Source organism: Lycium barbarum, chromosome 11, assembly GCF_019175385.1.
Source record: "Lycium barbarum isolate Lr01 chromosome 11, ASM1917538v2, whole genome shotgun sequence".
Taxonomy (NCBI): Eukaryota; Viridiplantae; Streptophyta; class Magnoliopsida; order Solanales; family Solanaceae; genus Lycium; species Lycium barbarum.
The window spans coordinates 6,748,967-6,767,031 of record NC_083347.1 but is presented as its reverse complement, the minus strand read 5'-3'; the positions used below and the strand labels follow the sequence as shown (position 1 = coordinate 6,767,031).

Below are 18,065 nucleotides of genomic sequence, written 5' to 3'. Positions count from 1 at the left end.
AGCCGAAGATGAAAAACAGGAAAAATTAGCACTACCATAAAATCAAAAGCCGAGACCCACAGACAGCCCAGTGTAATCTCACAATTAGGTGCTGGTGTGGGTGGATTGAATGGAGACCTTACCCTACCTTTGTGAGGGTAGAGAGGCTGATTTCAATGGACCATCAGCTCAATAAAAATGCTTCTCAAAACAAGCTTGAAAAATACAAGAGTAAAGAAGCTATGGTGAAACGGAACGTCTATATGGCAGAACAAAACTTACGAGTCTGGACAAATTTAGCTCCACAAAGATAAGGTCAACGAAAAACGTTTAGGAGAGCTGGACTACGGCAAAAATATGTACAAAATTTATAATACAGTTTCAGGAACATTTTCCTCATCGGAGAATAAACATTTAACAAGAGAATAGAATGCCTGCACTATTTTAATTATTCATCGACCTCCCATCTACCTGTTTCTTTGTGGACAATGCTGTGGATTTGCAGATGGGGCAAATATTCTTCACAACCAACCATTTCTTTATGCAGTCTTCATGATGCTCGTGCCCGCACTCAAGAACGCCAATCTTATCTTGGTCGATGTAACCAGTCTGCAATGATGTGTGTAACATATGCAGGCCATCAGAGCTATCTCAAAGAAACAAGCAACAAGAAAGGAATATAGCTTCACCGGAAAGCAAATCTTGCGAATTTAACACCACATATCTGAATACTAATACTCATGCAGAAGCAAATAAGATGCAATCTTCAAAGAATGAACAAAATCACAACATAACATTGTGCCAGGTAGACAACCAAAAAGCTTCTCATTGGCGTGACAAGGAAACCTTACAAAGATTCAAGATAACCTTTTGATGAATTTATGATTTAGGAAGAGAATGACAACATAAAAATTAAGCAAAGTGTTGTAAAAATAAGTCAATTAAGGAAACTTTGTTAAACAATTAAATATAACCAGCACAACAGCATCCAAATATTATACTTAGAAACTATAGGTCACAAATGGACTACTAAACAAGCAAAGCTATTGTTAATACCTGGCATATGACACAGTCAGTTTTGTGATCTTGACATGCAACACTTTCCAGAGCGCAAGGAGTCTCGGTAGACAAAAATATTCTCGTTTTCAAATTGGTGACAATAGCTTCCTCTGATAAACCCGTTGTCACGTTGCCAATATGCTCCCCCAATGCAAGAAGCTCCTGGAGAATTTTTACATCGCAGGGTAAGTTACCCAAGATTATGGTAAATAATTGAACGAGATTTTTTACAAAAATGTGATGATACATACACTTAAGAAACAATATTCCTCACCTCATAAGACATGTGATCTATGTCCAAACGCATATCTCTGAACTGATCAACAACATTACCCACTTCATGGTATGCTGGAACATCCAGCATTGCCACCCTCTAGTAAAATCACCAAAGAAAGAGATACCCCATCAACATCCAATCCCATTACTTTAACTGCATGAAACGACACTACAACAAAGAGAACGAGAAGAACTGGTAAAAAGGAAAAAATGTTACATTTTCTGGCAAAACTCTCATGTTAGGGAGGTTGTGGTGTCGAGTATTTGCTTCAGGCATGAATTCCCTTGGATGAGGTCTGTACAACCTAGAGCCAGTCGGTGAGAATGGTACAACACCTCGCAATAGATTATTAGAGTTATTGGACGAGCTATTTTGCAGGTAGACGCGTGAAGATGCTGTCATCTGTGGAGAGAAGCTCATAGTGTGGCCTCCCATATATTGCATATTAGGCGGTGCATGCAGAAAACTATTCAAACCTCCATTGCTGGCAGTTAATTGATAACCTTGCACACCCATAAATCCAGCATCTACATAGCCTCCGGCACCACCTAAAGTAATATAAAGAAGCAAAGAAAGATGCAATTAATGAAGTCAACTTCTAGCACTTGGAGTAAAGATCACGAATTGCAGTTGATAATCTGGGGAAAGGGAAAAAAAAGTGAGATAAACATTATGCTACAAAAATATGTGAATATGGCAAAAGGAAAGTAAAAGATGTGTTTCCGTTGGGTTGCCCCTTTTAAACATGTAAGAAGAAAGGACAGTTGACGTATGCATTGCTCAACTTGGCGGCATGCTAATAGCTCCTAAGAAAACAAAACTTAGAAGAACAAGAACTTTGATGAGGGGGAGAAGTTAACCTATCAAATAAAAAAGTAGGTTGAATAGATACTCAAAAGTCATAAACGTAAAATTAAAAAAAGGACAGTTACCGGGAAGATAGGGTGAAGGAGCAGCCTGATTCCAGGCCCATGAATTATGTAACCCATGATTTACTGGAGCTAGAAAATCTGTAGATGGAGCAGCCACATAAGGGTTATAGTGATTTGATGATGTTGCAAATACTGCAACATTGGTGGCAGGATGCGGCTGTTGAACCCCATTGGACGGTGGCATCCCATAAATTACAGCGCCCTCTTGATGGTTTGGTAGATGGTGCAAATAGAAATTTCCAGTGTTTCCTGCAGATGGTATTACAGTGTGGACATTTGGATGTGGAAAAGATGTAAAGCTCCCATACACCACACAAGGCTCTGGATGGATATACTCTTGATTCCGCGGATCTGCTCCCACATTAATTATGTGATTATTGTCTGACATACTCCTTCGCACCATGATGTCAAGTACAATCTTGTGGATAATGTCTGGTCAGAGAAGAATAACCCGTCAAGCAAAACTACATCATAATACATAACTAAGAGAGTGACTAAGCTCATACTGATTGAATTAAACTTGAAGTTCAATGCTTACATTGATATTTTTTCTTGACATTCATCTAAAAAAAAACACTTCACAGGTGACTTATAGTTAACAAGATCCTATTCAAAGGGGTAAGGTGTTACACCTTGAGAATTTCCACGTCGATTACGTTGTAAGCAAACTAATGTAAGTCCAGAGAGGCTATGATACCCCTATCAGGTTAAAGAAAGACTTTTGACAATCATTAAGCATGTACCCTAAAGGTTCCGAGGCTAAGATAATCGAAGAAAGTACTTTTTGTGAAAGTTTGTTGACTGGCAAAGATACGGCCCAACATACGGACCATAAAAGTGACATACGGACCATCTATCATGTCTGAGAGGCGTAAAACAACATCAGCGAGTTGTGCAGAATTTTGGCCAACATACGGTCAGACATACAGACCGTAAGTATGACATACGAACCGTATGTCCACCGTAAGTTGCTGTCGGTGGAAAAGTTCCAAGTTACATATATTTGGCCCACTTCATTTTTTTCCTATTTTTCTTCACCCACAGACCCCAAACACTCCCAAAAACCTTCTCCACACCTCTAGAGCCTTCTCTACTGTTATATCCCGTAATTTTAAACGTCGGATTATATGTAAGCTGAGGTGGGGCCCACACGTTAAGATTTTTTTTGGAACATGTGACAAGTCATATGAATCACATATGTGAAGTTAAACACAACTCAAGAAGGACCCTTGGGCCAAATCAAAGTGGAAGTCCTCCAAACGAATATTTTAAGAAAACGTTTTCGGGTGATCTGACTTTTAGGGGAAAAAACGGTATTATAAGTTTGGAATTTGGAAAAATACCAAGAAATATAAGTTGTAGATAATTGAATTAGCTTTCCAACCATAGGTCGTGGGTTCCCAGGTGACATCGGTACAAGGAGATATGGACGTTTTAAGGTCGAAAGGTCAGTGGGCTAGGCCCAACTCGGGACCAACCGGGTTGGCCCAAAAAAATGAAGAGAAAAATCAGGCCCAATAGGGGACATCCGGCCATGGTCCATAAAAAGGACCCAAGCCCAAGTGAATTATCCATGTGATAATTAAAAAAAAGGGACCATTTAATTGTCTTGAAACATATAGAAGTTTCAAGACAAATTGAGAAAGAGAGAACAAAACAAAGAAACAAGAGCAAAAGAACTAAAGGCCATACGGCCATGGAGAAAAAAAATTGACCCTTTGAAATCTTATCCCAAAAATTATTTTCTTGTGGTATTTCTACTAATTCAAGGGTCCTTTACAACTTGGTGTAATTATTTTGGAAGAAAGAGCACTTGTTTCTTCAAGTTGTCGACAACTTGGTCAAGTGAAGAAGATTGTAGAAAAAGGTAAGAATTAATCCCTTTTTATTATGTTATGAAGGTTGGTTTATGTTGTAGTATGTAGAAATGAGTAGAATTTATGGAAATATGGAAGTTTACAAAGTGGGTGTGCATATATGTAAGTGGACATATATGTATATTGTTGTATAAATAATATGAGTTGAATTTTATGTTGTATTCTAGTTGTGGTTATGGTGAAATTTATATTGGAAATGAAAGTTGAATAAATTTGGTGGAAGTTGGAAATATGGAATGTAGAAGATTATGTCACTTTGGAATGATTTTGTGATATTATGGAAATGAAGTTGTTAAGATGTGAATTATGATTATGGTTGATGAAATTGGAAGATGGAAATATGTTATGAATATGTAGATTGAAGATTAGAAGTTTTGGATGGATTATGGTTTTGGTGGAAAGTTTGTATATTTTGTATATCTTGTGAATATTTGGTAGAAATGATATGAAATGCTTCCGAATTATATTGTAATGATCTTGATTAGTAATGAATGTAAAAACATTGAGATTGGTTTGGAAATGTGAAGTTGAACTGAAAGCTATTGCATTATGTTGGAAAGAAGACTAGTTGTGTTATATTGTGTTTTGTAGTCATGGTTGTTGTCATTGTGTTGATAGTTTGGCCGGGTTGAATTCCCGGATTGTTGTTGATTAAAAATTGGCTAAGTTGAATTTTGGGGATGTTGTATGTATAGGGGAGATGCTGCCCAAATTTTTGTAGGCAAGTGTTGGTTAAGATTGAAATCTTAAAGCCTTACAATTAACATTTGGTAATTGTGACCAAATTGTAGATTTTGGCGAACTTGAAACTTGATTTTGGAGACGTGTATGAAGCGGAAAAGGTATGTAAGGCTTCACCCTTCTTTCTATGGCATGTCTTAGACGTAATAAGTTGGGTACGAGCCTCGGGGACAATTCTATTCCCCGGAATCCGCACCTAAAGTTTCCCCTTTTTCATTCAGTAGAATTGAACTAGAAAGTGTGCGAAATGTTGGAAAAACCTCCTAAACCCCTAGAACTTGCATAAATGGGACCCGACTACCCTAAAACCCTCACAAGTAACGCCATGACATGTAACATATGCAAATCGTATACGCTACCTCATTCGGCCTGAGGTGGGCCCCATTGCTCTCGGATTTTCCTTATAGTTCTGTTTGACTTACTTTGAGGATCGAATCCAAAGAAAACCTTTGATCCTAATTTCGTTACCAAATGACAAGTACTATAACTACTCTAACGAGAATACTTCTATGACGATAATGATAACGACGATGTTAGAAAAGAGAATATGCCCATGACAAATATGACCAGAATGATTCCATGACTAAGATTTTTAAGCTAAGGATTCAATGTGAACTTGAGGGTGATAAACTAGTTCTTGAACCTTATTTCTATTTCCTAGCTGTGAAACTATTTCCTAAGGATTCCAAAGCCTATGAGTTGACGTCTATGATGCCCATGATTGCATTCTATGTTTACTTCTAACGCTATTCTCCGTTGGTAGTCTCGCCTTAAAATACTTGTTCCTTCAAGGAGAGACAAAGCGATCGCGATTGTTCCATAATGTAATCGGAGGTCACCGACCTTACGTCACTCCGATGGCTACATGATTTTTCTTTGGGCTCTCTTGCATGCTTATATGACATATGTATATAAGATATGTAAATGTATATAAGACATGTATATGTATATAAGCTATGTATATGTATAAAAAATTATGTATATGTATATAAGATATGTATATGCATATAAAATATGTATATGTATATAAGATATGTATATGAACATGGGATGGGGGGAAGGGATACATGGGGGAATGAGAAGGGAAACATGTTTCATTGCCACCTGGTCAGCTGGCTTATCATCCTGGACGCGGGATGCCCGGACGCGGGATATATGGGCGAGCCGGTATTTCGGCGCTATGTGGGCGAGCCGACATTGCTCGGTGCTATGCTATGACATGCTATGCTATGATATGATACGCTATGACACGCTATGCTATGACATGATACGCTATGACACGCTATGCTATGACATGATACGCTATGACATAATATACTATGATATGATATGCTACGACATGATATGATACGACACGCTATGAGATGATAGGATATAATATGATAAAACACGACATGATATAAACCTTATTTTCTATGCCTATGAAAAAGGAACGTTTTAAAAAGGGAAAGACAAGCATGCACGGTATCCGGCCTGAAAGGGGCGTTCCTACGTACAGGTCACTTTCTAGCCTCATTATATGTCCTACGACCTCATGATATTGTTAATCGTACTCTATGTTCCTGCTTGTATTATCTTTTATGCCTTACATACTCGGTACACTATTCGTACTGACGTCCCTTCTTGTGGACGCTGCGTTTCATGCCGCGCAGGTCAGCAGACAGGCGGATTTGGTTCCTAGGAGCTCTATCAGCAGTATTTGACAGCGCTCCAGTTGTTCCGGAGCCTCAGTCCCTTGGTACTATTTTTGTGTATATACTCGGGCACGGCAGTACTCGGCCCTTTCTGTGTATATGTGTACTATGTTTAGAGGCTCGTAGACAGATATGTACAGTTAAATGTGTTGTATTTTGGAATGTTCACGTCGTCGTATAACGTGATAGCAAAGTTTACTAGTCTATGTTTACGATGATGCTACTAATGTTAATGTTCAGTAACGAAAAAAAAAATATATGGCACAGTTCCTACGGCCCGCTGAGAAGTAAAGGTAAAATGATAGATAAGGGGTGCTCGGTACAAGTATCGGGTACTCGTCACAGCCCCTAGTCGGGTCGTGACATCCACACTCCATTTATATAAATCCAAGGCAAATCAAAGATCAACATCATTAATCCAAGGAAATCAAGTGCAAGGAAGCTCTTTAGGATTGCTAGAAGTAAAGAATTCTTTGGATTGAAGCTAGGGTTTTTCCTCAAGTGAAGTAATTTCATCCAAACTTGCTCCTACCCAATCAAAGGTAAGTTTTATGATTCTTCCATGTTATTTAAACTATTGGAGGGTTGAAAGACTTAGATTATGGAAGGAGGTAGAAGATGGGTTACAAATATGAGAATAGTGGCATTTGTGAGTAATAGATTAGTATGAGTCATGATTTTTGATATGATGTGATTATAAATATGTTATAAATGATATTAAGGACATGGGAGGAACATTATATGAGGATGAATGTAATATTGTATTATGACCATTGTTATGGATGCCCTTGAAAGGGAAGTAGGAGAATTGAATAATGCATGGTTGACGAAGATTGTTGAGTATGATATTATGAATATTGTTATTGATGCTTGGGAGTTGATATATGAGATGGAGAACGTTGTATAAACAAAGGAGATGCTGCCCAATTTTCTCTAGCCTTAGTTTAAAACATGCATATGTTATCGATTATCTAATATTAGTACGAACTCTCTTGAAGGTACGAATGTGAATATTGAAGGGGAACGTTCAAGTGATAAAGTAGCTAAACGAAAAGATATGTAAGGCTAGTCCCTTCTTTCTAAGGCATGATTCTTATGACATGACTTCCCTTATCTCTCCATGACTTTCTTACATTCTGGAAAATGTGAGTCAACGTTATGCACAACTTCTTATGAGATAAAAGAATAAGGGCTATGTTATGAATACGATAATGGTAACGATGAACCTAAGTCTAGAGATTCTAAAGCCTATGATACGATATCTTCACGAACTTCATGCTACGAATATGACATGACATTCTACGAAGCTAATGATCCTTGTACGACTCCTTGATGTTGTTCATTATTGCTAGACCCACCTTATGATGCTAGCCCCTTTTACTTCCTATGACATGACCCCTGTAGTGTATCTCCCATGCATTCCATGATTATTAAGAGTTTTCTTATGAGCCAGAGATGAGATATGTTCTATGATAATGGTGATGATTCCATAGTGGTCAAACTACATACGACACTCACAACGCACGTAAGCCCAGCAACACTAGAGACCCACAACTTTCATGAATCTTGTGATATGAATAATAGTGATCTTTATAATGGTAATTCTTATATTGTGACCCCACGTTTGTGTTCCACATTATCCTTACTCCTAAAATGTTAGGCTTCCATGATTCTTAAGGCCATCATGATAATGTTGAGGAATGTTCTTCATGACAACGATTACGATGGTAATTTCCCTCCCAGTGATACCCAAAGACTAAAGTTCCACATGTCCTCATGGGATGATTGAGCTTACCGTATGAGTCTCCGTCACATTCATGATAGTTGGCCTTGTCTTATGTTATCGTTTTCTTTAAAAGTGAGACATGACAGTAATGACGATCATGATAGCGAAAATGATTGTGCTTTCCAGGGGATATAGAAGCATAATTCCCTTATTACGAATTCAGTTAAAATGTCTGAAATGTACTACTCCTAAGAAAAGCTAGAGTTTGCGACTTCCAAGACTCTTAAGATGATATTGATAAAAGACTTCCGTAGTGATGGAAATGATGATAATGGAATATACTGAGCCTTATTATGGTTGGGTATGACATGTATGTGATACTGTCGAGCCACTATGTGGCCGAATACGGATATTGTCGAGCCATTATGTGGCCGAATACGGATACTGTCGAGCCACTACGTGGCCTAATACGGATAATGTTTAATGTGTATGAGCAGATACGGTATTAGGATATGTATATGTATGTGCATTCCACGATTCCTAAGAAAAGGTAAAGCAAGTATGATGAATATCTCAAAAGGTATTACTTGGTCTTTTATCTTATGTTGTCCTTCACGTTTTATTTATGTTATCACTCATGCCTTACATACTCAGTACATATTTCGTACTGACGTCCTTTCTTTTTGGACGCTGTGTTCATGCCCACAGGTAGACAGGGAGACGGTGCAGATCCCTAAGAGTTACTCAGCAGACCTACAGGAGCACTCCATTATTCCGGAGGTGCCATTTCGATATATTATTTTTTGTGTATATTTTGGGCACGACGGGGTCCTGTCCCGTCCTTATGTCTTACTCTAGTAGAGGCTCGTAGATACGTACGTGTGGGTAGTAGATGTCCCATGATGACTACGTGGTAATTTTGTATATCATTTTGATAGCCGGAGGGATTATGTATATAAATGTAGATATGTTTTAAAAGTGAAAATGATTCCTCCTCATGGCTAGAGGTGTCAGGAATAATAAATGAAGGCAGGATAAGTATGATGAGTAGTAGAATGAGTGGTGCTCGGTAGTTAGCTCCGGGTACCCGTCATGGCCCCTAGTCGGGTCGTGACATAAGGTCTACCTACACTCCACCCTCCCCAGACCCCACTTGTGGGATCACACTGGGTATGTTGTTTGTTGCTTACTGGAACACACGCAATCATAGACATTACACCAAGTAACAATAGAGTCGAAAGCATCGATTTTTTTCTTGATATGGAGTTGTTAATTTGGTAAAGAGTAACCAAACCACGGCAAAAGAGAATCGGGAATTATATGAGCAAAATGGCACGTGGATAGACAGCATGCTACTATTCCATATCTAACCCAGTCCGGACACAGGGGAGCTACACAGGTACCCACTGCCACAAAAAAGCAAATCTTATAGCCCGATACAAATGGAGAAAAGGATGATGGCGGGACAAAGAAGGTGGTGAGGAGAAAGAGGGTTAAACATGGGATACTGGAAATCTCATGGGTGAAGGAACACCAAGATCTGCAAAATACACTTAGCGAATAGAAGCTAACTTTTGTCAGAGAAAGGATTTAGTTCATTAGAGCAATTAGGTCGTTCCTGTTGCAACTGTAAACCATTAGGGGCGAAATATTTCAATTTTATTGAAAGCGAAAAGGTAGCTGCAGGATACTAATGGTATCGCAGTAAGCATAGTTACTTAAGCAGCAGCCGTAAGGCTTCAATAAAATGTAGCCTTGTGTAGTTCAAACCAACTAGCTAGACCCTTTGCAGCTATGCACTCAAAGGATTTACACTAACCATGCTATTTTAGCAAAAATAGCAGTGCAGTTAAAAATTTAAAAAGTGTAATTTCTACATTTTTTAGTAATATCATATAAAAGAATAAAGTCACATTTCTAAAGCATTCAATTGTCTCAGATGCCAAATTTCTGCCCTGGATACGTAGCATTAACATTATTTCATCGAAATGATTAGCTCTATCTCCAGAAGAAATAATATAATCGCAATCTGCAATAAATTCCCAGCTAAGCCTAGAAGTTACTTTTATAACCATCCTTTTTATAAGCACTAATTATTACTCATACTATCCTTAAACAGACAACAGAGACGATAATAGAAGCAACATGCATCTACTATTGCCAAGAATTACTAACGTAAAAATCTGACTTAAAGACAAGTGCAATATACTTTAATAAGGAAAATAGTAAAATCGGATCTAGGAAACATAATTAAATAGGGGAAATAACTAAACACTTCAAATACTCAGCCAAAAACATGCAAAGTTCATAGCAGAGCACTCTTTTGGACAGATCTCTTCCCCTAAATGCATATTAACATGCCAAGACCTTCTTCCTTGAAGCATCCAGGCAAACATGAAAGAGTACACTTCTTTTATTTGTTTATGTCTTTCAGAGAAGAAGTTGTAACAAAATTGACGACCCAGATAAAACCTTCATACATCCACAGTTAGCGAAAAGGCCACCTTTACTCTCTTAGCTAGTCAAGAACCAAATAGAGTCTCGAAGTCTACAGAAGTCCACATGGGAAGAGAGTCTTCTACATTTGCATTCACACAGAATTAATTCTTTTGCATAAAAAAAAAGGAAAAAGAAAGCTCAAAAAGAGGATAGAAAACTTACTATAATTTATTGCAGATGCGACATGTAAGAAAAAAATATTGGGTAGATGTTACTCGGACTCTTCAAAAATGGACACGGGTGCGTGTCGGATCCTCCAAAAGTAGTGCATTTTTGAAAGATCAGACACGGGTGCAACATCATTTTTGGAGAGTCCGATCAACATAGTAGGATAGAGGTAACTATCAGGTACCCAAAGTTATCTGATTTCCGTTACAATTTAAGCCGAATTTGCCAAGGGGTTAGTAAACAATCCAAAAGAGTAGAAAAAGGTCCAACAAGTAGCATCTACATAAGGAGTGCTTTATCATTCATGGGACCAATATGACCATGTTTAAAAACACAAGACATTAGACTCAATATGAGATATTTAAGATAGAGAACTCGTAAGTTAAAGGTGAATAACCTCCAATTGAGGCCTCTCTTTGGGACGTAGAATTATCTTCCTACCATCCACTTCACATAGAAAAGCTTAAAAACTACGATGGTTCCATACAGAGCTACTTTTAGCTAAACTGTTTATCACGAAGTTGAGCTAGCTCTATGAAAATTTGCCTTTCTTTCCTAGTTAGCTTATAGGGAATAAACTTTCTAAATGTCAACCAGATAGGAAGTACTGTTCCTTAGGGAAATGCCTATAAACAATCGTAACAAAGAACACACACTTGAATTACATGAACCAGTAGTTTACAAATTCAATGAACCTTGATGACTGGGGTTAACCAAGGCAAACATAACTTCATAAACCTTTTCTTTATAAGGCAAAACTTCAAAATAAAAAACAATTATACACTAATCAAACACTTTCAAAGTTCAAGTAAAATTTAATAACTGTTAGTCAAGACTGAAGAAAACAATGCCCAGAAGCTTCACTCTGAAATTAGTTAAAAGTCGACTCTCTGAATCCTTCTTTTTATTTTTCTTTTTTTGATCAAGCAAGGGGCTGGATTTTTATTCTTAGAGACGGCGGTGTCCAGGCCAACTTCACACACCTCTATTGTTCCACTGAATACCTGCGACCTCTCACCAGCACAGGTATCGAGTAAGTCTACGTACCAATGTTTCGGGAGATGGGAAGAAATCACCAAGTGTTTTCTCCCACCATTTCGCTCCATTTAGACACCTTTCATTCAAACAAAACAATCCCCGTAGACTAATTAAATAATTTAAAACCTTCAATTTTTCATCTTTTCTCCCCCAAACAACGAATGAACATGACCGTTATGGAAAATCGTTCTTATAGCGTGCCCATATAAATTGATTCTAAGTTGTACATACACAAACACAAGATATAGACATAGAAAAAACTAATCTTTAAGAATTATTCAGTGAGAATTAACATGCAACTGATATAAAAAGTTAAAAATACGTTCAATTCACTACTTAAAATGGAAAAAAAAAAAGAGTACTATTAGATAGATTAAAAACAAAAACAAAACAACCACTTTACCTTACAAGAAATCGATTCTTTTGCCGTTAAAATTTCACCTCAACTGGAGAGCCCTACATAAAATAAGCAAACAACAAACCCCTAAATTTGAGTCAGATATAAATAAAAAATGGTGATCAATGATCATATACAAAAAATCCAGCAAAAACCCACAAAAATTTCTTCAGGGAAGTAAATGCATGCACTTTTACAAGATTAATTAGAAAAAAAAAAAAAAAAGCTCTAACCGACCAAGAAAAAACTATTGTTTTTCGATAAGTTCTATAAAGCAGAAAAACTAACCACTTTTATTGTTTATCGATATGTTCTAAAGTGATTCCAAATGCAGTATAGACATAAATAGAGAGAAGCAGAGAAACTAACACACGTTTATCGTTCTTGAAACGTGGATTGCCACTTTTTCTTTGTATTTTTGTGGGTGTAACTGAAACGTGGCTGTATCATTTTGTCATCAATGGCCGCGTTTGTTTGCTTAATTCCACAAAATGTTTTGATCAGACGGCATAGAAGGATTCGAAGACCCATCCCATATGATTCATCAAGAAACATGCCAGTGATATCATATGAATATATGAAATAAATATGTGTACTCTATGTAGTTTCATAATTTTCGACGAAAAATCAAGAAAGTCGTCGACCCAGGAGGAATTATGCAATGGGGGCATGTTGTGAAAAGGCCGATTATGTGCCATTGTAGGAACTTTAGGTGGTAATTGAGCCATGCAGCACTATACTAAAATGGCAAAAAGGTTCTGTTTGTGTTCAAGAGAATTGAGCTTTTGGGTATATAAAGAAGAGAAGGAATATTGAATATTGAATATTGAAGAAGATAGGTTAATAGTGAGAATAAGGTGTATTTTGACTTTTGAGTATTAGTTTAGGAGGTTAAGTTGGTCAAAGGGTTATTTATTTTAATTTTTCACTTAGGCCCCGTTTGTCCATGAGAATTTTTCACTTTTTTTTGAAAAATTATCACTTTATTTGGAAATCAACGTTTGGCTATGAAAATTCCAAATACAATTTGAAGTTGTATTTCGAATTTGAGAAACTATTAAGACCTTATTTTCACTTTTTTCACTTTCAATACATTCAAACAATCAAATATTACTTGCAAAAACTATAACCAAACACTACTCCAACTTCAACTCCAAAATTCCAAATAAAAGTGAAAAATACTTGGTTTTCATGATCGAACACTTACTTAGAGTTACGTATTTATATTAGAGTCTTCATTAATTTGAATTCACCTTACATGGTTTATTTCATACAAAAGTAGTCTAATAAATTCTCTAAAAGATCATTCATATGTACTGAGAATTGCTTATTAATATCACCTTCACACATCCACAGTAGCGAAAAGGCCACCTTTACTCTCTTAGCTAGTCAAGAACCAAATAGAGCCTCGAAGTCTACAGAGGTCCTAATGGGAAAGAGAGTCTTGTACATTTGCATTCACACAGAATTAATTCTTTTGCATATAAAAAAGCAAAAAGAAAGCTCAAAAAGAGGATACAGAACTTACTATAATTTATTGCAGATGCGACATGTAAGAAAAAAACATTGGGTAGATGTTACTCGGACTCTTTAAAAAATAGACAAGGATGTGTGTCGGATCCTCCAATAGTAGTGTATTTTTGAAGGATCAGATACGGGTGCGGCATTATTTTTGGAGAGTCCAAGCAACATAGTAAGATAGAGGGAACTATCAGGTACCAAAAGTTATCTGATTTCCATTACTGTTTAAGCCGAATTTGCCAAGCGGTTAGTAAACGATACAAAAGAGTAGAAAAAGGTCAAACAAGTAGCATCTACATAAGGAGTGTAGCATCTACACAAGGAGTGCTCTATCATTCATGGGACCAATATGACCATGTTTAAAAACTCAAGACATTAGACTCAATATGAGATATTTAAGATAGAGAACTCGTAAGTTAAAGGTGAATAACCTCCAATTGAGGCCTCTCTTTGGAACGTAGAATTATCTTCCTACCATCCACTTCACATAGAAAAGCTTAAAAACTACGATGGTTCCATACAAACCAACCTTTAGGTAAACTGTTTATCACGAAGTTGAGCTAGCTCTATGAAAATTTGCCTTTCTTTCCTAGTTAGCTTATAGGGAATAAACTTTCTAAATGTCAACCAGATAGGAAGTACTGTTCCTTAGGGAAATGCCTATAAACAATCGTAACAAAGAACACACACTTGAATTACATGAACCAGTAGTTTACAAATTCAATGAACCTTGATGACTGGGGTTAACCAAGGCAAACATAACTTCATAAACCTTTTCTTTATAAGGCAAAACTTCAAAATAAAAAACAATTATACACTAATCAAACACTTTCAAAGTTCAAGTAAAATTTAATAACTGTTAGTCAAGACTGAAGAAAACAATGCCCAGAAGCTTCACTCTGAAATTAGTTAAAAGTCGACTCTCTGAATCCTTCTTTTTATTTTTCTTTTTTTGATCAAGCAAGGGGCTGGATTTTTATTCTTAGAGACGGCGGTGTCCAGGCCAACTTCACACACCTCTATTGTTCCACTGAATACCTGCGACCTCTCACCAGCACAGGTATCGAGTAAGTCTACGTACCAATGTTTCGGGAGATGGGAAGAAATCACCAAGTGTTTTCTCCCACCATTTCACTCCATTTAGACACCTTTCATTCAAACAAAACAATCCCCGGAGAGTAATTAAATAATTTAAAACCTTTTAATTTTTCACCTTTTTGTCACCTAAACAACAAACGTACATAACCACTGTGGAAAATCATTCTTATAGAGTCCCATTTAAGTTGATTCTAAGTTGTACATACACAAACACAAGATATAGACATAGAAAAAACTAATCTTTAAGAATTATTCAGTGAGAATTAACATGCAACTGAGATAAAAAGTTAAAAACATATTCAATTCACTAATTATAATGGAAAAAAAGAGTACGAGATAAATTAAAAAAACACCCTATCTCTTTACCTTACAAGAAATCGATTCTTTTGCCGTTAAAATTTCACCACAACTGGAGAGCCCTACATAAAATAACCAAACAAAAAACCCCTAAATTTGAGTCAGATATAAATAAAAAATGGTGATCAATGATCATATAAACAAAATCCAGCAAAACCCCACAAAAAGTTTCTTCTGGGAACTAAGTGCATGCACTTTCACGAGATTAATTAACAAAAAAAGCTCTAACCGACCAAGAAAAAACGATTGTTTTTCGATATGTTCTATAAAGCAGAAAAACTAACCACTTTTATTGTTTATCGATATGTTCTAAAGTGATTCCAAATGCAGTATAGACATAAATAGAGAGAAGCAGAAAAACTAACACATGTTTATCGTTCTTGAAACGCGGATTACCACTTTTTCTTTGTATTTTTGTGGGTGTAACTAAAACGTGGCTGTATCATTTTGTCATTAATGGCCGCGTTTGTTTGCTTAATTCCACAAAAATGTTATCTTCATCGCTGATTTGATCAGACAGCATAGAAGGATTCGAAGACCCATTTCATATGATTCATCAAGAAACACGCCAGTGATATCATATGAATATATGAAATAAATATGTGTACTCTATGTAGTTTCATAATTTTCGACGAAAAATCAAGAAAGTCGTCGACCCAGGAGGAATTATGCAATGGGGGCATGTTGTGAAAAGGCCGATTATGTGCCATTGTAGGAACTTTAGGTGGTAATTGAGCCATGCAGCACTATACTAAAATGGCAAAAAGGTTCTGTTTGTGTTCAAGAGAATTGAGCTTTTGGGTATATAAAGAAGAGAAGGAATATTGAATATTGAATATTGAAGAAGATAGGTTAATAGTGAGAATAAGGTGTATTTTGACTTTTGAGTATTAGTTTAGGAGGTTAAGTTGGTCAAAGGGTTATTTATTTTAATTTTTCACTTAGGCCCCGTTTGTCCATGAGAATTTTTCACTTTTTTTTGAAAAATTATCACTTTATTTGGAAATCAACGTTTGGCTATGAAAATTCCAAATACAATTTGAAGTTGTATTTCGAATTTGAGAAACTATTAAGACCTTATTTTCACTTTTTTCACTTTCAATACATTCAAACAATCAAATATTACTTGCAAAAACTATAACCAAACACTACTCCAACTTCAACTCTAAAATTCCAAATAAAAGTGAAAAATACTTGGTTTTCATGGTCGAACGCTTACTTAGAGTTACGTATTTATATTAGAGTCTTCATTAATTTGAATTCACCTTACTTGGTTTATTCCATATAGAAGTAGTAGAGTAAATTCCCTAAAAGGACATCCATGTATTGAGAATTGCTTATTAATATTATTTTTGTATTTTTTTTTAGGATAAAAATATCACTCAACTATCGCTATTTTAACAGTCTCCCTACCTTGAGAGGTAGGGGTAAAGTCTGCTTACATTCTACCCTCTCAAGACCGCACTTTGTGGATTTCACTGGGTGTGTTATTGTTGTTGTTGTTGTTGTATCACTATTTTCTTCAAAATATACTAAACACACAAAACCTTCACTCTCTCCTCATTGGTATGTCATGTCATATTAAAACTCTATTTCTTTAGCAATAAATTTATTTAACTCATAAAATTCATTTAATCCAACCCAACTCAAATCCATTTAATCAACCAACTCATATCTTATACCCATTTAACCCAATAAAAAACATCAAAGAAACTTAACTTTTATACGCTCTTTTCTTTCACACTTAAATGATAGCTACCGGACAATCAAAATTGACATGACAAGCCTATCAACAGAGGAGAAGTTAATGGCTCATCATACTAGGACAATATTTTCTCTCCATATAAAGATTTGGTGTTTGAGGAAACAATTAGACTAGTTGCTTAAGAGTTAAAGACTGATCAAGAAGGAAAACAGATTACGGGTGTGTTTGGTATGAAGGAAAATATTTTCTCAGAAAATAAGTAGATTTCCTACTCATTTTCTTGCATGTGATATGTAGTTGAAAAATGTCATTTTAAGAGAATTTGCATATACTCAAAGCAAAACCATTATGAAGTTTTTAAATTCGGAGTGCAACTTTTGATGGTGGGGAGTACGAGTTGGAAGGTGGGGTAGGCAGGCGGCGGGGGTGAAAAAAAACTCTTAAAAACATTTTATAAAAAATGAAATATTTTTGGAGTGGGGTGGGAGTGGGTGTAAAAATCAAAAATAGACTTGACAATAATGTTTTTTTTTTTTATAAAATAAATTAAACTTTTTTGGAGGGGTTGGTGAGGGGTGGGTGTAAAAATCCAAAAAAGAAAAGAACTTTTAAAAACATTCTTTCAAAAAAAACAAAAAAAATTATTGGAGGGTTTCATGGTGAGGCGAGGTCGGGGGCTAGTTAGGGGGGGGGGGGGGGGGATGTGGAGGTTTGAAAAACCCAAGAAAAAAAATCACTTTTTTAAAAAAAATAAAAAATTGGAAGGTTGGAGGCGGGGGATGGTAGTGGGGGGTAAGAAATCTTTTACCCTTTCTTATAATTTTTTTATAAAAGTAAAATACTCCCTCCGGATCAAAAAGAGTGTCAACTTAGCCTTTTTTTTTTTTTGGGTCAAAAAGAGTGTCCACTTAGATCAAGAATAAAATAACCTTGTTTTTTTAGATTTGTCCCTATTAGGTGTTATATGATCACATCCCAATGCTTACTTAATTAGGAG

The 18,065-nt window shown here is 36.3% G+C and overlaps 1 protein-coding gene and 1 long non-coding RNA gene across 4 annotated transcripts; one reads left to right on the top strand and one right to left on the bottom strand.

Annotated features, from left to right (window-relative positions):
- Positions 1-228: 228 nt before the first annotated feature.
- LOC132617654 (probable E3 ubiquitin-protein ligase ZFP1) lies at positions 229-15,471 on the bottom strand. Of its 3 annotated transcripts, none has more exons than XM_060332706.1 (7): positions 15,373-15,471; positions 12,386-12,446; positions 2,248-2,679; positions 1,532-1,863; positions 1,313-1,411; positions 1,036-1,200; positions 229-588 (listed from the first exon to the last, which is right to left on the bottom strand). In XM_060332706.1, the coding sequence occupies exons 3-7, from the start codon at positions 2,648-2,650 to the stop codon at positions 424-426; spliced, it is 1,164 nt and encodes a 387-aa protein (XP_060188689.1). In that variant the 5' UTR covers positions 2,651-2,679; positions 12,386-12,446; positions 15,373-15,471; the 3' UTR covers positions 229-423. The 3 variants fall into 3 exon arrangements, with proteins under 3 accessions (XP_060188689.1, XP_060188688.1, XP_060188686.1); XM_060332705.1 differs by having other exon boundaries at positions 12,394-12,446; XM_060332703.1 differs by lacking the exon at positions 15,373-15,471 and having other exon boundaries at positions 12,394-13,170.
- Positions 3,576-6,752, top strand: LOC132618704 (uncharacterized). Its single transcript, XR_009574266.1, has 3 exons — positions 3,576-4,114; positions 4,916-4,966; positions 6,518-6,752. It is a non-coding gene; the product is annotated as an uncharacterized LOC132618704 (long non-coding RNA).
- Positions 15,472-18,065: the final 2,594 nt, after the last annotated feature.

Bases quoted from the DNA above. Each gene is read 5' to 3' on its own strand.
- LOC132617654 (XM_060332706.1), bottom strand. From the start codon at position 2,650: ATGGTGCGAAGGAGTATGTCAGACAATAATCACATAATTAATGTGGGA. The intron at 1,412-1,531 runs GTAACATTTTTT...TGATTTTACTAG, and splicing joins TGAGAGTTTTGCCAGAAAAT to AGGGTGGCAATGCTGGATGT. The intron at 589-1,035 runs GTATTAACAATA...ACATCATTGCAG, and splicing joins CTGACTGTGTCATATGCCAG to ACTGGTTACATCGACCAAGA.